General features: G+C 44.5%; 1 protein-coding gene across 1 annotated transcript in view; it reads left to right on the plus strand.

The window, feature by feature from the left end:
* XRN2 (5'-3' exoribonuclease 2) overlaps nt 1-27718 on the plus strand; it is a 302991-nt gene that overhangs the window by 92338 nt on the left and 182935 nt on the right. Inside the window, exons 10-14 of the mRNA XM_033938550.1 lie at nt 5013-5087; nt 5180-5313; nt 5404-5461; nt 5550-5657; nt 12601-12645. Of these exons, the coding sequence (XP_033794441.1) occupies nt 5013-5087; nt 5180-5313; nt 5404-5461; nt 5550-5657; nt 12601-12645 (420 nt within the window). The remainder of the gene's footprint in view (nt 1-5012; nt 5088-5179; nt 5314-5403; nt 5462-5549; nt 5658-12600; nt 12646-27718) is intronic.

Consider the following 27718-nt stretch of genomic DNA (forward strand, 5'->3'; position numbering starts at 1 on the left):
GAAAGTAGATGTGTGCAGGCTTTTGCTGAGGTATTTGGAGGTCACGAATGAATTTCATTTGTCAGATCATCTGTTCTGGCTGGTGCGACCTGAAAGGATCAGCCGACATTAAAGGCATCGATTTCCAGATGGATTCAAATGGCCATTTCTTCTGCCTATAACAGAGTGGGGAAACAACTTCCTATTTTGGTGAAGGCTCACTCCATGCAAGAAGTTACTTCCTCGTGTGCGGAGTCTTCAGTTGTTTCTCCAGTAGAACTGCCTCTTGGTCTTCTCTGCATACATTCCCAAAGTTTTACAGAATAGATGTGGCAGCCAAGTGGGATTCCACATTTGGATCTTTGATTCTGGTTGCAGGCTCATTGGTCCTACCCTAAGTTTGAGGGACTGCTCTGTTATGTCCTGAAGATTCAGGAATAGAGTAGGGTTGTATAAGAAGAAAATATTAGGTTCTTAACCTTAATCTTTCTGAAGTCTGCCCTGGAAGATGTTGATTCGCCTGGTATGTGTCTCAATAAATCCCAGTAAGTTGAAATTCTTGTTCTTTTGTCCAGCCTTAGCAAGAATATGATCTGCGAATACTGCATTGTTCAATCCAGAGAGGCCTGTTAGTGCAGGCTGAGTTCTGATTGTTCAGCTGTTCAATTGTTTATTCTGTTTTCTAATATTTGATTATTTATTGTGCTGTTTAGTTATATGAACAGATCAGACATGTTTAGTTTCCCCATACCCCTCTTCTGTGTCCTCTCCAGGAATGAATGACTGCTTTGTTATTTACTCCTGGCAGAATTCTGCATGTGCAGAATATGTGCAGAATTCCTCATCCCCTCAGGATGCATAGAATTCTGCACATTCTGTGCAGAATTTAAAGCAGACACAGGCAGTAGGAGGAGGAAGTGATCCACTACTTAGCGGGTCATTTCCTTCTGTGCTGTCTTAGGCTCAACTGTTTATATGAACTTCTATCTGTCACTCTCAGAATTCTGACAATCAAGTAAACATCTCTTGTATATCGGGAGACACTCATAAAATTAGATCTTCACTTCAAACAACAAATATTTAAAAAAATCTGAAAAAACAAAATATGTGCTAAAATTTCACAAAAATAGTAAATTATATAGTGGTCAGTTAAATTAACACTGACACCTCTGGCAATGGTGTTAATGGACACATCATCACAGCACTCCCTGCCTACCTTCCAATAGGTATTCCCAAAAAAACAAAAACCATATAACAAATCACTTATCTTGCTGATTTGGCAAGCAGGTGATTAATGAACATTTTCGCTATGGAAATCCAGGCAGTTCATCGCCAGTGGGTAATGATTCTTCCAAGTGTGAATCTAAAAAAAAAATGAATAAATAACCAAAATCACTAATCCAACAGTTTCAGTTTCAATTCCATGTTCAAATATTCTCCTTCCTCAACAAAAAATCGTTTTCACTATTCGCTTCATCAGGAGGAAGAACTAAATCTAAGGAAGAACATAAGCGATGTTAATTTAAAATACATGTCCAAAATATTCTGAAAACCAAAAATAATAAATAAACAATACGTTCTATTTAAACTTTATTCCATAGGCTTCCTACCCGGCGGAACAGAAAAATAGGTGTATCAGCTGGTTAGTGTCCAATGTGGGAATGTTCAGTCTTAATGCTACACGTGACTGTCAGCAATAATCAAAGACAATATTATAATGTGATCCACTCAATTTCCTTGTTTAGTCTTTTGGGTTCACAGTGTGGAATGCATAAATTAATCTTTGTTCGCAGAATTCTGCCAGGAGTAGGAATTGAAGGACAGTCCAGAGAGGAGGAGCAAAATTAAACAAATGAAGCTTCCTACAAGATTTCTCGTAAGAAGGGATTGAACATGAAGGTTCAGGAATAGAGTGGGCTTAAATATTCTAAACTAGCTTTATAGCCCGTTACATTAACGGGTGCTAGAATATATGTGTGTGTCTGTCTTTATTTCTTTCTCTCTCTGTCTCCTTAGCCGCTTTTTCCTGTCCATTCTCCCTTCTTTTTACCTCCCCTGTGTTCACCACCACCCCTTCACTGCTCCCCTTATCCAGCAGCAGCCCTTCTCTCTTTGTTTTACCTCCCCCCTGTCCATCAGCACCTCTTCCTGCTCCCCCTGTCCAGCAGTAGGCCTCCCTTCATTCCCCCCCCCCCCGTGTCTATCATCACCTCTTCCTGTTCCCCCTGTCCAGCAATAAGTCTCCCTTCCTTTTTTCCCCCCCTGTCCATCATCACCTCTTCCTGCTCGCATTTCCCTCCCCCTCCAGGTCCCTGTGCAGCAATAGCAGCATTTTCCCCCACCCTTTTCCCTACTCTTACCACGAAGTGGCCTGCTCCTTTTGGCCCCTCCGCCTTCCATTCCCGCGGTCTAGCCTGCTCCAAGGGCTCCCCCCTTCCCTTATTGTGTTTCCCACAGGCAGGCCCAGCTTCTCCCTGCATGTTACCTTTTTTAATTTTGTTGCTCTCCCTCGCATGGCTGCCTGCCTGGTCCCATTGAGCGGCTCGCGGCTGAAGTCTTTTTTGTTGGTGCTTCCCTGCCCTGTGTTTGTTTTGGTGTTTGTCTCTTTGGCTGATGTATGTGGATTTTTTTTTTCTGTGTCTCTCTCTCCTTTTATTTTTTTCTTTCTTTCAATCTTTCTCTATTGCTCCTTGTCTTTAAGGGTTTTTTTTCCTGTGTGTCTCTCTCTCTGTTTGTATATGGAGGTGTCATATGTCACCTACTTTTTTTTTTTTTTTGTAATAACTGAAGTTTCAGAGTAAGTTTTTTTTTTAATTTTTTTTTTAAATGTATATTACCAGCATTTCTTCCCTCGCCATTTCCCTCCCCCCACACTACTTTCCTGTGCAGCAGCAGCATTTCCCCTACCCCCCCTTTCCCTTCCCGCGGTCTGGTTGGCTCCCTTAGTCCCTTTCCGGCCCCCCCCCCCCTTCCTTTCCCACGGTCCCGACAAACCTGCTACACCAGCAGCGTCTGCAGCATTGTACACACGCTGCTTCGGGGCCTTCTACTGCCCTGATTCGCTCTGCTTCTGTGCCAGAGTAAATCAGGGCAGTAGAAGGCCCCGAAGCAGCGTGTGTACAGTGCTGCTGGAGTCGGGACCGCGGGAAGGTTTCTAGAGAGTAGCTGAACAGGTCACCTGCAGTCAATGAAGGGCTGCTGTCCTCGGGGGCAGAGCACGCTAAACAGGCTGGTTCGCGGCTTTCTTCTGCCGTTGAGTCTCTATGTCACGTCATTGATGACATCATTAGTGACGCGGCAGAGGGACTCAACGGCAGGAGAAAGTCGCGAAGCAGCCTGTTTAACGTGCAGCGACTGCCAACGCTGGAGGGAGGTTTGTACCGGTATGTGCAGAAGCGATATGTCTCTCCCCCTCCAGTATCTGTGCAGCACTTTGTGGCGCATCCTCCCATCCTGAGTCAGCCACAGCGCTCGAGTCTGTTTCTTGCTTTGTCTAGCCGCCGCATATGCACTCTGGCCACGGACCTACCGATCACGGATCAGGGATTACAGATCACGCAGGTCTGAGTGCGCATGCGCGGCTAGCGTTTTATTATATAGGATATGTCTACATTTATTTTGTATTACCTTCAAATCACTTAACCCAATTATTGCAGCAACAGTCCTTGGCTGGGGACCACACACTATACCTTCTTTCAAAACCGTACAGTCGCCATCATAAAATAAATGTGATGCCTTCCCCTACCCTCTTCCCCCCCCTCTCCCTCCCTCATCCTCAGAGGTTTTAAATCAGGGGTTCCCAAATGGTCAATTGCAATCGACTAGTAGATCGCAAAGGCAACGCAAGTCGATCACGTTGCCTTTGCAATCTTGTTCTTCCTGCCTCCCCGAGCCAGGCCAGGTGCGTACAAGCACCGAACCAACAAGCCTTCACCTCCAAAGTCAATTCTGATGTCAGAGAGGAAGTTCTGGGCCAGCCAATCACTGCCTGGAACTTCCTCTCTGATGTCGGGAGGGAGAAGGCTTGTGGGCCCGGTGCTTGTACGTGACAGGCCTGGCTCGGGGAAGCATGGAGAAATCAACGCGATGGCTTGGGGGGGGTGGGCAGGGGAGAGAAAAAGAAAGACAGGCAGGCAGGCAGGGGGAGAGAGAAAGAAAGGCAGGCAGGCAGGGGGAGAGAGAAAAAAAGGCAGAAATAAAAGAGGGGGCAGGGGAAAGAGAAAGAAAGGCAGGAGGAGAAAGAAAGGCAGAAATAAAGAGGGGGCAGGGGGAGAGAGGCAGAAAGAAAAGGGGGGGCAGAAAGAAATATTGAATTTACAGTCAGAAGAAGGAAGTGCAATCAGAGACTCATGAAATCAGGTAGGAAAAATGATTATATTTTCAATTTAGTGATCAAAATGTGTCCTTTCTGAGAATTTATATCTGCTGTCTATATTTTGCACTATGGCCTCCTTTTACTAAACTGCGATAGTGTTTTTTAGCACAGGGAGACTATGAGCGTTGGGAGCTGCAAGGGGCATTCAGCACAACTCCCTGCACTAAAAAACGCTATCGAGGTTTTGTAAAAGGGGAGGGGGTATATTTGTCTATTTTTGTATAGTTATTACTGAGGTGACATTGCATATTTTAAAGTCATCTGCCTTGACCTCTTTGGAAACCCCCCCCTCCCCGAATATAAATGATAATTAACAGTTTCTCTGCGTATAGTATGCTTTGTGGGATTTTTTTAATTTGATTGTTGGTAGATCATTTTGTCTTGGTCATTTTAAAAGTAGCTCGCAAGCCAAAAAAGTGTGGGCACCCCTGTTGTAAATACTTTCAAAGGACCCCTTGCCCAGCCTACTCAGGAAATAAATTCCTGGCCTGGGAATCAAACTCGGGTCCTCCACTTGACATTGTCACTGAATTAGCAGCAGGTTTTAATTCTGAAGGCTCTCTTCTGCTTTCACAAAAACTGCAAGGTATTTCAATACCTAAGTACACTTATGCATTGAGTTTATTCAATTTTCCTTTTTTATCCCTCTGACTTCCAGCATGATGAATTTGCAGATTGTCCTCCTGGGTGCGAGCAAGAATTTATTTTTATTCGTCTGAATGTCCTGCGAGAGGTACACAAATATGCTTATTCTGAAATGCAATTGTAAGCTGGAGTGTTTCTAGTATAATTCATCTGCTTCTTGATATCGCTTTTGTATTATAGTATTTGGAAAGAGAACTCACCATGGCCAGTTTGCCTTTTCCATTTGACTTTGAGAGAAGTGTTGATGATTGGGTTTTCATGTGCTTCTTTGTGGGCAATGACTTCTTGCCTCATTTACCATCTTTGGAGATTAGGTAAATAGTGTCCCTGCAAAACACTCTAATTGTACTTTATATAAAGTCAGGAGATTTATAAATTGGGGTCATCTTTTCTTTTCTTTGTAGGGAAGGTGCAATTGACCGTCTGGTTAACATTTACAAAGATGTAGTTCACAAGACGGGGGTGAGTTGAAAGTATTTGCTTCTTGTACTTTCTTGGTATGTATTGTATAAAAATACATCACAGTTTGCTGAAATGTCATTGTTTGCAGGGGTACCTTACAAATAGTGGTTTTGTCAATCTGGAGCGAGTGCAGATGATCATGCTTGCAGTGGGAGACGTTGAAGACAGTATTTTTAAAAAGAGAAAGGATGATGAGGTACAGTTTTTTTAATATACTAACGACAAGATGCTGTTCTTGATCTGTTGGATTATAATGGGGTCTCCCTGCTTGAGGAACTGTTTTTTGCATTACCACACAATATCAGCTGTAGGCTAGAGCGCATGACTATTAGACTTAACAGAAAGTTTAACCCTAACCTGGACATTCTTTGTTTTCTTTTAACATACTCACATTAGAAATAAAAGTCTTATGCAAGATAATTTAAGTAATGATTTTACTTTGATTTGAAAACTGTGTATTCAAAAATCAAGGAAATAGGAGTCTAGAATACAATATTATAAAATAATATGGCAGAGATGCAAACTTGGTAGCCAAATGCTTGTTTGAAATCAGGTCAAACATAATAACCAATATTTTCACCTATTAGTTTTTATCTTTTTTTGGTGTATGGGGCATTTAGGAGCAACATGTGTGATTGCTGTTGTAGCAATTTCTTAATTTAATGACTTTCTAAAACCAGAATTAAACACTGCTGTTATTCAGCACTATTGAACGGACCAGAAATGATATTGACTGGTTAAATAACACTTACCGTATTTTTTTTGCACTATAGGACACACCTGACCATAAGACGCACCCTAGATTTAGAGGAGGAAAACAAGAAAAAAACCATTCTGAACCAAATTGTGTCAACCAGATAGGATGCAGTGTAGTTGGATCGGGGTCAGCCCAAGCAGCGATTTACTGCAGCTGGAAAAATAGAGAAGTCTGAAGGACAGGGGCAGGGTGGACCTAAGGGAGAATAAGGAGTACTGAACTCAAGGAAATGGGGGATCTGAGACAAAGTTGCTGAACTCTTTGGGGGGGGGCTGAGAGACATGCTAGATAACAATTGAGGGAAGCAGGAGAAACCAGACTATGGGAAGATTTTGTAATATAAAGCAGGGCCCTTGACAGAGAAGAACGCCAGCGGAGAGCAAAGGCTTCCTAGGCAAAGTGATTACTTTCCAGGCTGGAGACCAGCAGGGCCGCCCCCAATGCTCCTCATAGCCCAGAGCATCCTCAATTGGTCACTGTAAGAAGGTGGCAGTCACTGTTCTCGGGCCGCAGCAGGCTCGTGACACACTGACATCATTTCCCAGCCATGCGCTTCTCCCAGCACCACAACGTCTCAGCCCACGAGGGAGGTGAGAATGCTGCTACTTGGCGCACACCACGCCCTGACATCACTCCCCAGCCACACTTCTCCCAGCACCACAACGTAGCCTCAGTCCACAAGGGATGTCAGAGTGCTGCTACTGTGCGCATGCCCCACCCTGACATCACTTCCCAGCTGCGCCCTTCTTTCGGCACCGCAATGGAGCCTCGGCCCACGAGGGAGGTCAGATGCACGCCCCACCAAAAAGGTAGACTCATTCTGGGGGGGTATTAATTACATTTGCTCCATAAGACGCACACACGTTTCCACCCACTTATGGGGGGGAAGAAAGTGCGTCTTATGGAGCGAAAAATATGGTAAATGGTTAAATGCAAGTATTCAGCATGAGGTAACTGGTTATTTCCTTTGAATATTCACGGTTAGCAGCTAAAAGTTAACAGGGTTTCTAGTGCAATGTGTCTAGTGGTCCTGAAACAATAGGGTCTTGTTATCTGAACTAGCAAGTTGCTTGCAGAAAACTGTCAAATCATGTTTTTTCCCTCACATCCGGACATCACTAAGCTGGTCACTGACCACTAGGAGTCACCAGAGGGATCCCTTCAAGTGGCTAAAACTATAGCCAAGCTGTATCCAATGGCGCCAAATTTCCAGTAGCTGTTTGTTTAGCCAAAAGTGGATTCACTTGTAGCGCAGGTCACTAAACAAACCTACCTGCTTAGTGTTAACGGATACTGAGGACCCTAAAGTGGACTTGCTCCTCAAGTTGCAATTTGAAATTCTTGTACAATACCTCTGGAATCTAAGTTTCAAGTTTATTATAAATTTGTTTAATCGCTTATTCAAAATTCTAAGCAGTGTACAAAACAGTAAAATTACAAATTTCTGGGGGAAACAAAACAAACGAATAGAACTAATCTGACAAAACATATTAAACAAAAGAAAAAGATGGGGACAGAAATACAAATTGTTGATAGTAAATAAGACACGTATGGGGAAAAAAAAACAATAGGAAGGGAGAGAGCAGTGTGCTTCAAAAAAGTTGGGAAATAGGATTCAGTTGAGGCTCCTAATCTACACCATAGGGTTGTTATCTCTTCCAGCCTTCAACTGTAGGGAACTCAAAATCAAATTTTAGCTCCTCCTCCTGTGATCACCTCCTGTTACTCACCCCTAGAATTCCAGTTTTGTTTCCTACAGCCTGAGCTGTAAGGGCTTTCTCTTCTGCTCGTGCTTTATTTTTTTTCTAAGTTCTAGTCAATTTATTTGATATTTTGCGGGCCGTGCCCTACTCCTGCGGAGATATCCTTTGGCGGAAGATTGCAGACTTTTACATTTAATACTGTCTGCTTCTGGGGGGTTCCCTGCCGCTGCAGTATACCCCCTGGACAGCCTTCAGGCCAGATCGGGCTCCGGAATCGGGAGCCATCTCACCCTTGGTTTGTCCGCTAAGGGGTAAAGCGCAGGCTGAGCGGTTCCGTGGAGGTGCACCTGCGATCGGGACCAGACCGCGTAGCTTCCCTAATTGTCCTGAGAGATCCTGGTAGAGGTGACAGGGAAGGTGAGGCGGTCAGAAGACCTGAAATCCAGTTTTCTCAGCTCCTGAGGTACTGATCTCTTTGCTTGCTCAGTGTTAGCTCTATAGCAGCACATGCCACTGTGAGTCTGTGTGCATGCTGCTTTAGCGATTTTAGGGGATCCTAGAAATGGGTTTTTGAGTGGTTTCCCTGCATGTCCTAGTACCCCCCTCCCCCACCTGTAAAATAAAAAAATCACTTTTCCTGGGTTCCCTGTGTTTTTCCCAAGCTATTTTAGGGCAAAATCGGCCCCTGCTCCAGACTGAGTGATCAGCATCATCTATCCGCTTTCATGACAATCCGAAATTGACTAGGATCCTTTCAGAGGCCTGGGAATCCCTGAAGGGTCCCTTCAAATGCGCAGTTGAATCCCATGGCCCTGGAATTCACTAAACGCCTGGCCCTGCCAAAAGTGGTTTTGGCTGTGTCGCAGGTCACCAAGCATACTTCCTTGCCCTCTGATGGAGGGGTAGTTCTGAAAGATGTTCAGGACAGGCAAGTGGATTTCATCTTGAAGCACTTTTTCGATTCAGCGGCAGCGGGGGTGAGAGCTACAGCGGCCACCACCTTCGTCGCCCTTGGGTGTCACTCTAAGCGCCGTCATGATCCTGAGGATGTAGGCCTCCGGGACCTAGATTTCTTGGTCTCCGGGGTGAATTATTTGGCAGATGCCCTCTATGACATGATGAAGGTCATTGCTAAGCTTGGAGCTTATTCAGTGTCGGCCCGGTGAATGCTTTGGATTCGTCAGTGGTCTGGTGCTGCTTCTTCTAAGGCCAAGCTGAGCGGATTGCCTTTTAAAGGTTTACTCTTGTTTGGCCAGGGTCTAGATGACCTCATGGCCAGTGTTCAGGACCATAAGCCAAAGGTGCTACCGATTCTAAGCCTCGCCCAGCCTGGGGTTAATGACAGCAAAATTATTGTCCCTACCGGCACCCTCACCAGTCCGGCGGGCCCCTGGTGGCGGGCCCACGATTCTGAGCCTCATCCAGACCTTGCTTTGGAGGTCTGGTCCGACAACAGTCTTCCAACAAACGGCCTGCCCCTTCTAAGAAGCAGTTCTGACGCGAGGCCTCTGGTGCCTCTTCCTCGGGTCGGGAGGGGGGGCACTTTTGGCCTGCCTGCTGGAGTGGCAGAGGGTGACTTCAGACCGATGAATTCTAGAAGTTCTCAGAGAAGGTCTCAGACTTGACTTTTACCAACGTCTGTCGGATTTCTTCCTGGCTTTGCCATAGGACATCCAGAGAGAGCCCGGAGCGTGCGGGCCACTGTTCACAGACTGCTAGATCTTGCAACAATAGAGCCAGTCCCAGAGGACATTCTGAGTTAGCAGATTCTGAACCTCTAGAGACTGGTCCTTGTCCAGGCTAGCGTTCAAGGCCATAATATGGCGGTAGGGCTGTCCATCCTTCTATCTGATGGTGTCCACCATGTACCTGAAGGCAGACAGATTCTTCAGCCGCCGCAGAGAGGTCAGCAGTGAAGGATTGGACACACTGGTGCATCCTTGGCCCCAGGGGAAGCTTCTCTATGTTTTTCCCCTGTGGCCCATGATAGGGCATGTTCTGCGCCGGGTGACTGGCCCAGCAGACTGTGATACGCAGACCTGGTACGGTTGAGCATGGAGAGGGGTCTGCAGCTTCCTTGCCATCTGCGGCTGCTCACACAGGGCCCCATAGCGCTCCAAGATTCGGACCACTTTGGTCTTACAGCTTGGCTCTGGAGCACGCGCCAGTGACAGCTAGGGGCTATTCGTCTGTGGTCATCGCTAAACTCCTTCAAATTAAGCAAAATCCACTGTGTCAGCCTATGCAAAAGCCTAGCAGTGCTTTCAGGCTTGGTGTGAGAGAGTTCAGGTGGATCCCTTGGCCCCTGCAGTGGTACAGGTCCTAGACTTCCTGCAAGTTGGCATCAGGAAGGGACTTGTGGTTTCTTTGCTCCATGTTCAGATTGCGGGACTCTCGTGTTTGGGTCCCACTGTTCTCAGGGGTTCACTGGCATCTCACATGGATGTTGTCCACTTCCCGTGGGGAGGCTGAGGCTTCCCTTGCGGCTACTTTGCCCAACATGGAATTTGACATTAGTTCTTTATTCGCTGGCTCGTCTGTTCTATGAACCTCTGGATCAGATCTCTAAAAGATCTTACTATCGAGACAATGTTCCTTCTAGCGGTCATTTTAGTACGTCGAATTTTGGACTCCAAGCTCTTTCGTGCAGAAATCCTTTTTCTCCACATCACGGATTCTGTGGTGTTCTTGAGAACAGTGCCTTCTTCTAAAAGTGGTTTCAGCATTACATATCAATCAGGAAGTTCGGCTGTCCATCTTTGTTCCATCGGGCTCCAAGTCCAAGGACCGTGTTTTGCAGTCGCAGAATGTGTGACATCTCCTTCTGAGATACCTGGAGGTCACAAATAACTTCCGTCTTTCGGATCTTCTGTTTGTTCTGGCGGGTCCTGCCCGATGTGGTAGGCCTGCTTCAAAGGCTACCGTCTCTCGATGGATCCATGCGGCAATTTCCGCTGCTTATGTGTTAGCGGGGAAGAAGCCTCCCCTTGGGGTGAAGGCTAACCCTACCAGAGGAATGGCTTCCTCTTGGGCAGCATCCACAGCTGTTTCTCCTGAGAAGATTTGTAGAGCTGCCACTTGGGCCTCTCTACCTGCTTTCACAAAGTTCTACCGCCTTGATGTGGCAGAAAAGCAAGATGCAGCTCTTGGGGCATCAGTCCTGTTGACAAGCTCATCTACCCCCCCCCCCCCTTCTCCTCCGATGTGCTGGGACTGTTTGATATGTCTCTATGGTGTAGATTCGAGAGGTATTGTACAAGAACGAAAGATTAGGTTACTTTACCTCTGCTAATCTTTTTTCTTGTAAATATCCTCGAATCTACACACCCGCCTGTTTTTCTGTCCGTTTTGCAGGTCGCCTGACCAGTAACAGGTAAGCTAGATTTCTGTCTTTGACCGGCCTCACTGAGAATCTCATACTTGTTCCTTAACATAGGGTTTGAGGGGTACCTGGGTGATGGCCCCTTCTGAAACCTAAGACTGTGTCTCCTTTATCCAAAATTATTCGGTTTTCAATTTGTTTAATGTTATGCAGAGTTTGGCCTTATGGCGCTAAATGTTTTGAAATTGTTTCCCATGAGCAGACTTGATATGTAGCGGGGAATCTCCACACCCCTCTGTCTTTTCTTGTGTTTCATGTTTTTACTGTAGCTCTACCTGGCTTGGGTACCAACTGGAATTCCAGGGGTGAGTAACAGGAGATGACCACAGGAGGAGGGGCTAGAATTTGATTTTGAGTTCCGTACAGTTGAAGGCTGGAAGAGATAAACAACCCTATGGTATAGATTGCAGAGGATATTTACAAGAAAGAAGATTAGCAGAGATAAGTAACCTAATCTTTCGTGTGAGTAGCTACCACTTCTGTACACGGTTAGTACTGGTTACACAAGTTTGTTACAGAGTAGAACAAAGTTGTGTCGGGGATTTTTCCTTGTTTTCCTCCTTCCAGTTATGTCTTTCATTGCTGTGCTCCTTGATTGCTTTTGTACAAACTGAGGGGGCAGGAGCATCTCCCTGCGAAGAAGGAGGAGTTGAACTTTTGTACAAACTGAGGGGGCAGGAGCATCTCCCTGGGAAGGAGGAGTTGAAAACATGATTGACAATTTTCTGCAAGCAATTTGCTAGTTCAGATACTAGACCCTATTTTTCAGGACCACTAGACACATCTACAAGAAAGAAGATTACAGAGGTAAGAACCTAATCTTTCTATATCGCATGATAACCGCGATTTTCAGCACTGAGTGGCTGCGTTTACTGGCCAAATCGGACCATGTAAATAGCAATCCTATCTTTGGCAGCTATAAACATAACTGGTCAGCCCTGAATATTGACTTAGCTAGTTAATTTTTAGTGGCCAAAAGAACCTGGATGTTCAATGCTGGTCACCAGCAGCAGCACAGCATTGAATATCCATGTTGAACACCAACTACAGAAGTTATTTTGGCTGCCTCCCGGTGGCTGAATATTGTGCCTTTAAATTTTACCTCCAGAATTAAGTACTTAAATTAATTCTTCACATTTCTTAGCCTGTACATCAGTAAAGGGATTTGGGGGGCATTTGTTGCCTTTAAAGACATAAACACCTAGTTTATATTTTTGAGCAACATAAAAAGCACACTTTTTATCTATTTTGTGAGGCTTGAATTGGTGCAAATTCTTTTTGTTTCCTATTTTTTTAGGAGAATTTTAAAAGACGACAGAAGGAAAAAAGGAAAAGAATGAAGGTAGGTGTTTATGCAGTGTGTTGTTGAATAAACATGCTTAAGTCTAATAAGAGAAAGCTTACTGTATCCTCCTTTGCTGGAACTTGTTCAGGGGAAATCTTCAATGTGAAAACTGCATTACTGAATATTATAGACAGAATTTTTTCCATAGTGTTTCTTGTTTTAGCACAGGCTAATTTTGTGATCATGCTTGTTTTAATCTTTACATTTCTTTATTGATTTAAGAAACAATAATGACAATTGCTTGTACTGCAAAAGAAACTCATATCCACAACGCTATTAATTAGACCATATTGGTCTAATCTTTTTGCCCATTTTACATATATTTTTGATTCTTTCAAACGTAACTGACCTGTACATGCAATTTAAACATAGTGTTCCACTGGTGAGAAAATTTTACACCAGAATTATTTTTCCTGTTAAGCACAACTAAACACACTGATAGCGATAGTAAAATGTCCATCAAATAGGATTCTACTTTTTGAAAGTGTGACCAATGCCGTGGGCTTCCAAATTACCAAATAGTTTATTAGTTTTTCCTCTATACTAACAGTTGAGTCATGCAGGATTTTAAAAAAATGTAAGGATTTGTTGAAAACATTTTTGTTTAAAGAAACATTTAGGCCCTGATTCTGCAAAACGTGTCTAAAGTTAGGCGCCATTTAGGTGCCTAAGCTAGGCGTCCTTTGTAGAATCGCGCTCAGTGGCATTCAGCACTGTTTAGTTGCCTAACTTTTTAGGCATCCTTTAGAGAACCAGGTTTAGGTGAGATTTAGATGTCCAAACAATGTCCTTAATGTTATAATATTTTATTATGTTATTAGAATGGCAATTTTATGCTGTTTTTCATTATAATTGTAATACTGGGAGTTGGATCTGTTTAATACTTTTATTTATTTCTTTTCCATCAGACAGAGTGGCTGGAATTTGAAGCAGCAACATTAGGATAGAAGGCTGTAGGTTTAACCAGTGTGCTACAGAGTGAGCTAGCAAGCTGCATAGCAATTGTAAAACTAGGTCTTGTAGGCATTGTAAGAAGTCTACTTTTGAGCATAGGTTAGGGTTCAGATAGACCTGAGTTCTAAGAATGGAACTTAGGCATAGTTTGGACGTCCTTAATGCGATCTACTAAATAGCTCTCCAGGATTTTATTTTTGCTTTGTTAAGCTCAAAATACATTTAATAAGCCACCACATAAACAGGGCACATCAATACAAAGATATTACATGCAAAACCTTCTATTTTTCTGGGCAAACAGTAATGGTATTTGCTAATTAGAGGAAAAGATCCATTAACTGAAGCACAGCACATGAAAAAAAACAGCTTTATGTTGCTTGCTAAAAAGCTACTCTTTTTTTCTTACTAAAGATTGCTCCAATGAGGTCATTCTTGAAATAGGTGGATTCAGCAAATAAGGCACATGATAAAAATATATAGATTGCATTAGAGAGTTACAAGGGGGACAGAAATCCGACCCATCCCCTTGAGGAATCCCTCCGTCCCCAACCATCCCCATGAGGAATCCCTCCGTCCCTGCGAGGGATCCCCTCCGTCCCCGCCCGTCCCTATAAACTTCTGAAATAGTTATTTCATTTAATTATGCAACTGAATTAAAGGCTCTGGTAGAGACCCATTTACAAATAAGCAAAGACACTTTATTAATTTGGAAATATTAATTGGGAAGAATACATACGTTGTAAACGGGTTTCTACCAGAACCTCTAATGTAAATATAAAATAGAAATACTCAGCTGATGAGGACCCCCAAGTTTTCAGCTGAGGACTTCCTCTACAGTTAGCTGGAGGTCCCTTTTGCCGGGCTTGGCAGGCAGCAGTAGCATCCCTGAATCACAGATGCTGGCACATCAGCTGCTCATGGATGCTGCCAGTGACTGCTGCGTTTGGTGGAGGGGAGTTTCTCGCGGAGGTCCTCTGCTGCCGGTGCTTGGGGTCAGCCATAGAAAGGGTCAGCAAGTACTTCAACACTGTAGAAATAAAACCAGAAATACATTTTCTTTTCTTTTGGACACAATACAAAGACATCCGCTGTAATAAAACCCCAAGCGTGCATGCGCACTTCAAACTTCATGATCCTTGCATCCGTGATCCATAGCTCTGTGCCAGTAGAACGAGCCTGTGGCGGTTTGTGTGCGGCGGTTTTTTGGCTCCTACTGCTTATGCAGAGGCACGCAGTTTGAAATGGCGACCACCATGGCGGCAACCCCCCTCCTGCCCTCACTCCACTTCCCCTTCCCGCCCTAACTCCGTGTAAGAGGACCAAGGAGGTGGAGAACACGCCGGCGACTCCCCCCTCCCGCCCTAACTCTGTTTAAAAGGACCACGGACGCAAGGAAGTGGAGAACATACTGGCGACTCACTCAGTCTAAGAGGACCACGGACTGAGAGAAGGTAAGGGAAAAGGGGTACTTCCACAAATGTCCAGGCCTTAGCACGAGGCCGGACTTACAACGGAAGCAGCAGCGGTTTGGGAGCAGGTATTGATGGACAGGGGGAGCAGGGAAGAGGTGCTGCTGGATGGGGGGAGGTAAAAGGAAGGGAGAAGGGCTAATACTGGACAGGGGGAGCAGGGAAGGGGTGCTGCTGGAGAGTGGGGAGGTAAAAAGAAGGGAGAAGAGCTACTGCTGGACAGGGGGAGCAGGCAAGGGGTGGTGGTGGACAGCCGAGGAGAGAGAGAGAGACAGAAAGACAGACAGACAGCGGCCATGAAGAGAGAGACAGAAAGAAAGACAGAGACAGACAGAAAGTGGCCAAGGAGAGAGAGAAAGAAAGAAAGACAGACACACACATCTATTCTAGCACCCGTAAATGTATCAGGCTTAAAGACTACTCTGCTATATACATTTCCCAAAGCTAATATATTTTAATCAATAAATTCCGTTTTTTTACCTTTGTTGCCTGGAAACTTATTTTTCCATCAAGTTGTTCCAGTTTCTTTTTTCCGCTTTCCCATCTTCTGTAAATTCTTCTGTTGCTGTCCATTGGTTCCTCCTACCATGGTCAAGCACTTATCCCTTTCTCATCTTTTGTGCCTGCCCACTAGCCCCATGCTCAATATTTCTCCTTCTGTTCTATCACCCCTCTCCAGCATCATGCCACATCTCTCCCTCCATTCCCTTCACCACAATGTCCAACATTCTTTCTCCTTGCATCCCTTTCAATCTGTCCCACTGTTCCCTTTCCACCACATTTCTCACTCTCATCTTTCTCTTCCCTATCATCTGTACCTCCGTCCCTATGACCAAAAATTCTCCTCTTTCTTCCATTCCCCATGTGTACACAACCATCTCTTTCCTGCTCACTGACACACTCACGCCCAATTCTCCCTTTTCTATTCCCTCACCCACCTCATCATCTCCTTCCCTCCCTTCCTTTCTCCCCAGTTCATGCCTTCTGTGTTCAAAAATGCATTCCCTCCCCCACTTCAGCATCTCTTTCCCTCCTTTCCTCCAGCCTCTCTTCCAAGTTCATGCCATCTGTGTCCAAAAATGCACTCCCTCCCACCCCTTCATTCGAGTCCAGATAACAGCAGGGTTGGAGGCAGCCTGCAGCACGTCATATGTAGCTGACCCGGAAGTCTTCCCCTGAAGTCAGAGCTGATGTCGGAGGGAAGGCTTCGCGTCAGTCTGGCGGCAGCTGAGGTGTCAGGTGGGAGGGGGTAGATACTGGATGGAGATGAGAGGAGACAGACTGTAGATAGAAAGGGGGAGGGATCATACACACTGGATGAAAGGGGAAAGATAACAGACAAGCTGGAATGCCATGGGAGAGAGAAAAAGACAGATGATGGATGTAAAGAAAAGGAGAGGGGAGGAAGAAATTGAATGGAAGGGAGGAGAGGAGGAGGATGTGGATGGAAGGGAGGAAGGAGAAAGATGGGGCAGACTGAATAGAAGGGAGAGAAAGAGAAATTAAGCAGATATTGGGCTGAAAGGAGGGAGAAAGATGGGCAGATGCAAGATGGAAGGTGGAGAGAGAAGGGTGGATGATGGAAGGAGTGACAGAGGGGGGCAGAAAGGAAGAGGAGACAGATCAGATGCTGGGCAGAAGCAGGAGAGAGAGGGGTAGATGCTGGATTGAAAGAGGGGGAGGGGCAGATGCTCGATGGAAAGGAGAAAGAGAGAGAGAGAGGGCAGATGCTGGATGGAAATGGAGGAGAAGGAAGATGCTGGAGAGAAAGGACAAATGCTGGATAGAAGGGGAGCAGAGAGAGAAGGGGAAATGCTGAATGATGGGAGAGAAAGATGTTAGAATTAATGACAGACTATGAAATAAACTAAAACTAAACTAAACCTTAGGTTTGTATACCGCATCTTCTCCACGATCGTAGAGCTCGGCACGGTTTACAGGACTGAGATAGAATGGAACTCCAAAGGGTGGTTGTGGATTAAGAGTAAAGGAGGAATAGAGGGTTTTAGGGTACCAGAGAGGGGGGAGGTGTTATATTTTTGAGAAAAGCCAAGTTTTCAGATGTTTTCGGAAGAGTTGGAGGGAGCTCGAATTTCGGAGAGGGGATGTAAGATTGTTCCAGAGCTTGGTGATTCTAAAGGGGAGGGATGTCCCTAGTTTTCCAGCATGGGATATACCTTTTATAGACGGGAAGGATAGTTTTTATTTTTGGGAGGATCTGGTGGAATTGGGATTAGAGGAATTCCAAGATAGTGGAATAACGGGAGGAAGAATGCCGTGAAGGATCTTGAAAGTTAGGCAGGCACATTTGAAGTGGACCCTGGAGATTATTGGAAGCCAGTGAAGCTTGGACAGAAGTGGTGAGACGTGATCAAATTTTCTTTTTGCGAAAATAAGCTTAGCTGCAGCATTCTGAATCTGCTGGAGTCTGAGGAGGCTTTTCTTAGTTAGGCTTAAGTAGATAGAGTTGCAATAGTGTAATCTGGAGAGGATGATGGATTGTACAAGGACGGCAAAGTGTTTTTGATGGAAACAGGATCTCAACTTTCCTCAGCATATGAAGGCTAAAGAAGCATTTTTTTTACCAGGGAGTGGAGGTGGTCATTGAAGGATAGTGAGGAGTCCACGATGATGCCCAGAACTTTGCTTGAGAACTCAAGCTGTAGTGTGGGGCCGGAGGACAGTGGAATGGAGGTGGGTAAATGGTCTAATATTGGACCGAGCCAAAGTAGTTTTGTTTTGGACTCGTTTAATTTCATTTGAACAGTGAGGGCCCAGTTTTGGAGGTTCGATGTATATGATATGTTCTCGGAGAGGTTAGTGAGGTTTGAGTCGGTCTCAAGGAGGACAAGGATGTCATCAGCATAAGTGTAAAGTGTTTCAAGGGGGGATAGATGGAGGAGTTTCTGAGAGGACATATAGATATTGAAAAGAATAGGAGATAGAGGAGAACCTTGCGGGACTCCACATGTCGGTTTCCAGGGGGAGGATGAGGTGCCGTTCATGTTAACGGTGTAAGAACGGGAACGTAAGAATTTTGAGAACCAGTCTAGAACTGTGGAGTTTATGCCTATCTCGTAGAGTTGGAAAACTAGAATATCATGATGGACTACGTCAAAAGCAGCAGAAAGGTCAAATTGTAGAAGAACAGCGAACTTATTACGAGAATGAAGTTGTTGAACCTTAGAGATGAGTGAGGGCCAATAGGGATTCGGTGCTGAAATTGGGTCTGAATCCATATTGGTAAGGAAGGAGAATATAGAATCTTTCTAAGTAGGAAGAGAGTTGGGAAGATACGATAGACTCTAGCATCTTGGTTAGGAGAGGGATATTTGCTATTGGACGATAGCTGGATGGAGTGGAGGGGTCTAGATCAGATTTTTTCAGTAGTGGGGTCAAAGCAATGTGTCCCATTTCAGAAGAGAAAAGGCCTGATAGAAGGGCAGAGTTTATAAGTTTGGTGAGAGATGCGATGGCCTGTGTGGGAATTTTCTCAAATAGGTAGGAGGGGAATGGGTCCAAGGTACAGGTACAAGTTTTTAGTTTGAGGCAGAGTTTAGAGACCTACGATTCGGAGACGAGCTCAAAAGCAGTCCAAGATCTGTCAGCTGGGATGATAGCTTAGCAGATCCCTAAGCTATCATATCACAGGGCAGTCAGAGAAACCTGCCTCAAAGCTGTTATAGCTCAATAAGTAAAAGCCCTGTGCTCATCTTTCAGAAGTCATGAGTTCAAATCCCAGCCAGCTCCCCCAGCACATACTTTAATTGTAGCATTCTACCTTGCAGGTGCACTTTGATGATCTCTCAATGAGGTCATTATTGTGCAGCTGCAAACCTCCATTTGCAATGAAATAGAAGCCATGCTAAGGTCTATATCTGGGGTTTTTTTTTTCTGTTTTTAACCTTATGCAAATGAAGTTATGCATGCAAACTATATATTTTTGTCATACTTTCTTTGCTTTCAAAATGAGCTGATTGGAGTACTGTTTAATCAGAAAAAAAGAGTAGCTTTTTAACAAGAAAATTAAAGCTATGTTTTTCATGTGCTGTGCTTCAGTTAATGGATCTTTTCCTCTAATTAGCAAATAGCATTGCTGTTTGTCCACAAAAATAGAAGGTTTTGCATGCAATATATCTGTTTTGATATGCCCCGTTTATGTGATGCCTTATTAAATGTATTTTGAGCTTAATAAAGCAAAAATAAATCCCAGAGAGCTATTTAACAGATCACATTAAGAATGTCCAAAAGTGCCTAAGTTTCGTCCATAGAGCTCAGATCTATTTGAAGCCCATACTAAGCTCAAAAGTAGACCTGATTTTCATTCGCCTACAATATAGGCATCATATGGACACCATAGGTCACTCAGTGTTATGCAAATAAATCAGTGGACGGCCAAATTGAGTCATAGCCCAAACAACGCCCATTCCACGCCCATGCCTATTGAGTTAGGCGCGAGTTTTAAATATGGACGTTCATGAAATTGTGGCTGCGTCTACAAAGTGGCATCTATGTCCTTTGGATGTCTAAGTACCAATTATTGCTTTTTAAGACCCTTAATTGGCTCATTAACCACTAAGATTGGGCGTCTAAAGCATGCCTAACTTTAAGCATAACTTAGGCGCCCTTTATAGAATCGGGGCCTTAAAGTCTAATATATGGAATAATGCTTACCTTTATATGCTTTTTTAAATGGAAATGTGTATGTTCTTATGTAATTCGCCTAGAAGTTATTGATAGAGCAAACTATAAATGAAATAAATATATTGTAAACTGCGGGTCTATTACAGTGCAAATTTGGGCAGGGTTAGAAGATGTGGGGGAGAATCTCAATCAGTGATATTTTAATCTGAAAAATAATTTTAGTTCTATTTATTATTCATGCGCAATACATGGAATTTTATTACTTATTTTAGTCTAATTCTATCAGCAATGTTAATTTTAGTTTTTAATTTTAGTTCTTATTCAGTTCACAAACTCAGGATAAATAATTTCAGTTCTTGCTAATTTTTTTTTTTTATTGTAAGCAAAACAGATAATTACAAACATATCGAGAACATCCCTCAGAATATCAAGTACACATAATTTAGTGCATAATTTAGTGTTAAACCAAACCAAAAGCACAGAGTTTAGTGCTTTTCTCAGGAGCCTTAATAAAGCCTGTACAGACAATCCTTAACATTAACCAACAGCACAGTGATGCACATTTTAAAAACTTTTTTTTTCAGTATATGCACAGCAAACCCATAGACTTTGTTTCCAGAAAATTTGGTTGTAGTTATAGCTGATTTGGAGTTAAAACTATATAGTGGGTTTCTTAATAACTATTGACCAGTACTATACTTGGAAAGAAGCCTGTTATATTCTGGGTACTTAGCTTGGCATGACTGGCAACGGGGTCTTCTCAAGCTGTGCAAGCGATACCATACCCAAATGGCACAAAAAAAACCAACAACCTCTGCTCTTCATCTTCATAGACTGTAGTGGGTTGTGTATCTAGTGCCATTAGTGGACCCTAATTGGTCAAGGATCTGCTCAAGGAGGAATCTAACATGAGTGTAGAGTCTGTAAAGTTAAATTCCTCCACATGGTATTCAGAAAGCAACTTGACATTCATCAAACGAATTGCAACTGCTTCAGGATTCCACCATGGGGCATAGATACAATTATACATGAAGTTTCAGGATCTAACAGGGGTGTCGAGCTTGTAAGTTAGATTCTCGACATGTTAGAACTTTTCACTGTTTTATCCTTGAAGCAGGATCAACCAGCTGTTTTTCTTGCAACATATCTTCCGCTGTTCTATCAATGTTTATACAGTACCTTCTAGAAGACTTTGTCTTTTTCCCTATATCTGTTTTTTAATGAACATTTGCCGCATTTTTACTCCACTGTCTTTTTGATTCCAAAAGCCCGGAGGTTTGGGGAGTGACTGTAGGTGGGAGGAGGAAGCCACTACATCTTTAAAAAATAATTTTTTATTTTATTTATTTTATTTTTTTGAGACTTTCTCTTCACTTAATCACTATGCCTCCAGATCTCCAAGAGAGTCTCTTTTCAAGTCGTCTCTTCTTCTTCAGGAGATGGTATCCCTTCTTCTTCTCAAAGAAAAGTTTCACCTCTGAAGAGGAGCCGGGGTTTCTTTAGCATCTCTCCAGACCAGTATAGCTTAACTGATGGGTAATAGCTTACTTTGACCAGCAGATGGAGATTGAGACCAAACTTTGGTTGTAGTATTAATAGCTGTAGCTCCCTCTAGCAAACCAATCTTTGCTCAATCTCTCAGCAGGTGTAGATGAGTTGTGTCAGTCTCCCCTTAATTAGGCCTGTTGGAATTTGTTTAACGCTCCTTGTCCCCGTTCTTGTGCCAGACTGAGCTTGGGGGGACCCTGTTTGGGGGTCCGCCTGACCTCAGGGGTGTCACACTCGACAGGTCATGAGTTGAGTCCCTCCCCCACTTTCCTCCACCTTCTCATATTTTTGTAGAGGTGCTTGAGCTGTAAGCCTTGCCACTGATACCAGCCAGTGGAGTCTGTTCTGAGGGGGGGAAATCCTGAGGCAGTGCCGGTCTGAAAGGATCCTTCAGTGTTTTGTAATTGATTTTTCTTTGTTAACCGCACTTTTCTTAGCTAGGTCACGTATTGCACAAGGAACACTTTTAAAAGGAAAAAATGCTCCTGATGCAAGGCAGCAGCAGCCGGTAGCAGTGTGCAGGCCGCTGCCAAGGGAAATCCTTGTCAGCATCGGGTGCTGAAGTTCAGGGATCCTCTTCGTGAGTGCCTCATGAGCCAGCAGCTGACAGTGTGGAAGCCTGGGCTTCTCTCACCACCCACACAGGGATTCCACTAGCCACCGATGGTCAGGGAAATAAGGTTTCCCTTACTGCTGATGGTGCTGGGGACTCCCTTACCACTTCTGCTGGCTTGCCTTCTTTAGCGGCTGGGGCGATTCAGGCCTCTCAGCCGCTACAAGCCTCGGGGGTTCCGTTTTTGGTGGGCTCTGCTCCGATTTTGGCGGGAAGCATCTCCATCTTGTCTGTAGCCTCAGGTGACCTTCCTCCTGTATTGAAGAGAAAGGGCAGGTTTCTGCTGGGTCCCCTGCTGTAACAGGGAGTGCCATTGGGCCGCCAGGGGGTTTTCCCTCTGATTTTGTTTTTGCCTTGTGAAAGGCTTATTTTCAGGCGGCTGGGGGTCCTGCTTCTGCCCCGGGAGTCTCAGGGGGGGTTTCCCTCAACGGCCACTCTGGTTCGGCCACCCTCAGCGCCAGTTGCGTCCCCGTCTCTTCCTCTCTTGTCCAAGCAGCCAAGAATCTCTTGAGATGATGATTTTGCATATTAGGAGCAGTTTTCTATCGATGAGGACCTGGACCTTCTGGGAGACCTCCAAGATCCTCAAGGCGGGACGGATGCCGTTAGCGGCTTTGCGGTTCCGTCAGCTGGTGAGGATGTGTTCATGGTGTGCATTTTTCAGCAGGAAGAGCTCCAGGAGCTTATTCTTTAGGTTTCCTTGGTGTTGCATTTTTAGGAAGATACAAAGGAGCCCCTGCATGTGGTAGACCCCATGCTTAGGGGGATCCATTCTGCATCCCGCTCTTTTCCTGTGCATCAGGATATTCGGGATATTGTTCTTGCGCAGTGGAAAGTGCCGGAGGCACCCTTTTGTTTTGTGCATTCTATTGCTTGCCTGTATCTCGTCCCGGAGGGGGATATGGATACCTTGAAGTTGCCCGTGGTGGACGCAGTGGTCTCCGCCATCACGAATTGGCATACTGTGCCTGTTGAGGGCGGCTTAGCCTTAAGGGACTGAGGAGCATAGGTTAAAATCTTTTCTTAAGCAGAATTTTGATTTCTCTGCAGTTCAAGCAGTGATTTGTGGCGGTCTGGTGGCTCGGGCTTGTTTTCAGTGGGCCGAGCGTGTCCTTGACCGTGAGTCTGATGACGGGTCCTTGGTGGATCAGGAGGAAGCCAAAATTGAGATGGGTGCTTCTTATTTTCCTGATGCTCTGTATGAACTGTTGCGAGTTTCGACTAAGTCCAAGCCCACTTGTTGTACCTTGTGGCTTTGGGCTTGGTCGGCAGATGCGGCATCTAAGTCTAAGCTGTCAAAATTTCTCTTTTAAGGTTTTTTTTGTTTGGCGAGGATTTGGACAAGTTGGTCCAGACCTTGACGGATTCCAAGGTGCCCTGTCTTCCTGAGGACCGTGCCCGAATTGCTTCGGGGGCATTTGTGTGATTTATACAGATATCGCCCTGGTTGAGGAGCTGCTTCCTTCCCGGCCTCTGGGTTGCTCCAGGGCCATTTCTTTCAGCGCATGCAGTCCTTTCGGGGATTCCTCCACCGGTTCCCCCGCCACTTGTCCAGCCCAATGACTCCTTGCCGGCACCTCCCTTGGTTCCGGTGGGTGTCAGTTGCGAGATTTTTACCAAGGGTGGTCTGCGATCACAACAGTCAGTGAATCCTGGAGGTGATTCGGGACGGATATGCTCTAGAATTTTCCCACTCCTTATCTGATCACTTTCTCACTTCTCCTTGTCAGGTGGCGTAGAAGAAGCGAGCTATTCCCCAGACTCTACAATGTTGCTAGATCTCCAGGCGGTGGTGCCAGTGCCTCTGCAGGAGTGTGGCAGAGGCAGATACTCAATTTACTTCGTGATGCCCATGAAAGAGGGGACTTATCGGCCCATCTTAGATCTGAAGGGGGTTAACTGGGCTCTGCGTGTTCCGTCTTTTCGCATGGAAACCCTGAGATCTGTCATCCTGACCAATCAGGGACTTCCTTAGACTCCTCCCTAAGGAAGTCCCTGATTAGCTCAGGCGCCTCAGGCCCCTCCCAAGTGAGGAGCCTGAGGCGCTTAGCCAATCGGGACTTTAGGCCCCTCCCCATACATCACATGATGCACTGGGGCATGGCCTAAGGCCTGCATTGTGTCGCAAGAGGCCGGAGGAGCAGAAGGGACTGAGCACCCCTCCTCCCAACATAAGGGGAAGGGGCGTCTGCTGCTGTCCGGTAGCAGGAGGGACTAGGTATCCCTCATGCCATTTGTTTCCTGAGGGAGGAGGAAGGAGAGGGCCCCGATGGCATTTTTCAGCGCGGGGAGGGGGGTGTTCAGCGGGCAGTTGGGGGAAGGTGTTCGCTCGGAAGGGGGTCAGTGGCAGAAGGGACTAGGCATCCCTCCTGCCATATTTTCAGCTTGGTGGAGGGAGCGTTGGGTGATAGGAGGGAGTGGGCAGCCCTCCTGCCATTTGTGGGTCGCGGGGGAGGGGGGCGCATTTGTTGTTGGGAGGAGGGGGGGTTGACAGGTCTGCCTGTTTTTTTATTTATTTATTTTTTAATGGGGCAGATATTTTGCATGTGTAATGCACACAAAATATCTGTGCCATGGAAAAAAAAAAGAATAAAAAAAAACAGGCAGACCTGTCAAAAAACTGGCAAACCTGGCGTTAACACAGTTTCCAACAGGTCTACAGCAGTCGGATTTTAAGATAGTAAAACCCGATACAAAATAGCCAAGCAAATGTTAGTGAATCAATCGCATGGCTATTTAGCATGGGGTTTTACTCATTTGCATGGGTTGGGTTGGATCAGATAGCAAAATACACAGTGGGCTGTTTAGTGAATTGGGCAGTAGCAGCAATCGTTGCTAAACCTTTGAAAACAGGTTTAGCGATGATCTCTGACTTTAGTGAATCGGGGGTCTCCTCCTGGAAATGGCAATGAACTTGAAAGCTGTAGATTCTTCAGTCGAAGATCTGAGCCTGGCTCTGGTACAACTTGCCACAGTGAGTTCTACTGTATGTTTTTCCTCCCTGGCCCATGATAGGTCAGGTCCTCTGCTGGATTGCAACTCATCAGGGAAGTGTAATTCTGGTGGCTCCAGTTTGGCCTTGCAGACTGTGGTACGCAGATCTGCTGTGTCTTCACTTCTGTCATGGCCTTCGGCTGTGGGCTTTTCCAGAAATTCTATCTCAGGGTCCAGTCTGCATGGAGGATCCTGATCGCTTTGCTCTTACGGTTATTGAGCGCAAAACATTAGCATGCAAATGATATTCTGAAATAGTCATGTCTACTCTTTTGAAATCTAAGAAGCCGACTACTATGTCTGCCTACAGTAAAGCATGAAGGACTTTCAACATTGGTACAACTAGGCCAATGTGGAGCCATATTCTGCTACAGTTTCAGTGGTGCTAGCCTTTCTCCAGGTGGGCCTTCATAAGGGCCTCGCCTTAGCATCCTTTCGGGTCCAAGTAGCTGGGCTCTCTTGTTTCAGAACCCGGGACTATATTCCTTCGCTTCCATCTCTCCCTGACGTGGCCAGATTTTTGAAAGGTGCTCTTCACCTTGGATCTCCAATCAAATGGCTGTTCCCTTCATGGGACCTTAACTTGGTTTTGTCAGGCCTCACCAAAGCTCCATTTGAGCCTCTGAAAGATGCTTCTCTCTTGGACTTGTCACTAAATGCAGATTTTTTCTGGTTGCCCTTACTTCAGCAAGATGTGTTTTGGAACTTCAGGCTCTGTCTTGTAGAGAGCCTTTCCTGAGGATCTCAGAGAAGGGGATATCTCTCCGCACAGTTCCTTTGTTTCTGCTGAAGTTGGTGTCGGCATTCCATGTTAATCGGGAAGTACATTTGCCTGTTTTTCAACCTCCTGGTTCTAAGAAATAGGAAAAAATCTCCACAAGTTTAATTCTTCAAATATTTAAAAAAATATCATGAACAACAAAAAGAAAAAGAAGAACATTCAGTTACGAATGCCACATAAAAAATGTGCTATTAGAATGCTAAATTATATATAGTGCTCAGTCACCAACCAAATAGTATCATAAAAATGCCAGCACTGGTTGTACAGAGGGACCATCATAGCACTTTATTTTGTTTTTTGTTTGTTTGTTATTTTAATGCCCCCTTCCTGATGACGCCTTGAGCGAAACTCGAGTCGAAGGGAGGTCAGTAGTTCAGTGAATACGGGGTTGTAAAGGTTTCACAGCACTTGATTGAGATTTTAATAGCAATTCATCCAGCATTACCGTTTAACTCCTGCCTCCATTATTTTGTTCATCCAATTCCGATAAGTAACGGTTATACTCATCATTTTTTACTATAGGATACATCTAATAATCTTATATTATGTTACTTGGAGGGCAGTAAGAGGGACTCTCTTCATGCTATGATGGTCCCTCTGTACAACCAGTGCTGGCATTTTTATGACACTATTTGGTTGGTGACTGAGCACTATATATAATTTAGCATTCTAATAGCACATTTTTTATGTGGCATTCGTAACTGAATGTTCTTCTTTTACTTTTTGTTATTCATGATATTTTTTAAAAAAATATTTGAAGAATTAAACTTGTGGAGATTTTTTGTATTGTGCACTTTAACACAAGTAATTTTAGTGTTGCTCCTGGTATCTGTTTAGTTTTTTTGTCTAAGAAATAGGACCACATTTTGCAGAAATTGGGTGTCCACAACGTTCTTCTGCGCTATCTAGAGGTCACAAATGTGTTTTGCCTCTCTGACCACCTTTTTATGCTGACTCATTCTTCTAAGCAGGGTGCTCCTGCTTCCAAAACTACTATTTCTAGATAGATCCATAGGGCCATTTCGTCAGCCTACATTCTTTGTGGTAAAGTCTCTTGTTTCTGTTGAGGCGCATTCTACCAGGAGTATGACCTCCTCATGGGCCGAGGCTAGGGCTGTCTCCCCTGAGAAGATTTGTAGAGCATCTCTGCACATGTTTACCAAATTTTACAGAGTGGATGTGACAGCAAAATAGGACTTTGCTTTTGGGTTCTCAGTCTTGAGGGTCAGCACTGTCTTCCTGACCTGGCTTTTTGAGACTGCTTTGGTACTTCCCACTTGTCTGGAATGTTTTACCTGTGCATTGGAAAAAGAGATTGTCTTTACCTTGATAATATCTTTTCCAGTAGATAGGTGAGACATTCTAGACTCCAGCCCTGTCCTTCCTGCATCTGCCTATTGTCACATTCTGCTTATGTTTCTCTAGGTTTGATTCTTGGATGCCAGTTAGCTTTTTGGGACCTTGCAGAATTCTAAATATATGTTCAAGGTACGTGCATGGGTACATCCTGAGCCCTTTGATGCCTTTGTTGGCTGTCTGTTGTTCTAATGTTTCCTTTTTGAGCAGAACAGTTGATTCTTGTGAATGTTTCGATTGGTGACCCTACTTCACATACTGTCCCACTAAATGTAATGAGGATAATTTAATATTGAATGGAAACTTATTTCCTTTCTCCCCAATTATTAAAATTATACGAGTACATCTGGATAAGAATTTATCTATGAGTGCTCAAGTTGACACCGGTTCTGAAAGTTTTTATATGCTTTGGAAATTGAGCAATTAGATCCTATTTTAACCTTACTTCATTCAGGTTATTAGTACAATCTTTGGTTCTAAGTATTTTGGATTATTGTAATATAGTCCCTTTGGCAAGTTATCAAAAACATTTACGCAGATTATATATAATACAGAGCATTGCTGTTCGACTAATTTTTAATTTGAAGAAGACAGATCTTTTGACACCTACTGGCTTCCTGTTGAGGCAAGGGTATTTTTAAAATTCAGATGTATATGTTATAAGGTTGCTTATCCCAGGACAAGCAGGCAGGTATTCTCACATGTGGGTGA

The sequence above is a fragment of the Geotrypetes seraphini genome, chromosome 3 (genome assembly GCF_902459505.1).
Source record: "Geotrypetes seraphini chromosome 3, aGeoSer1.1, whole genome shotgun sequence".
NCBI lineage: Eukaryota > Metazoa > Chordata > Amphibia > Gymnophiona > Dermophiidae > Geotrypetes > Geotrypetes seraphini.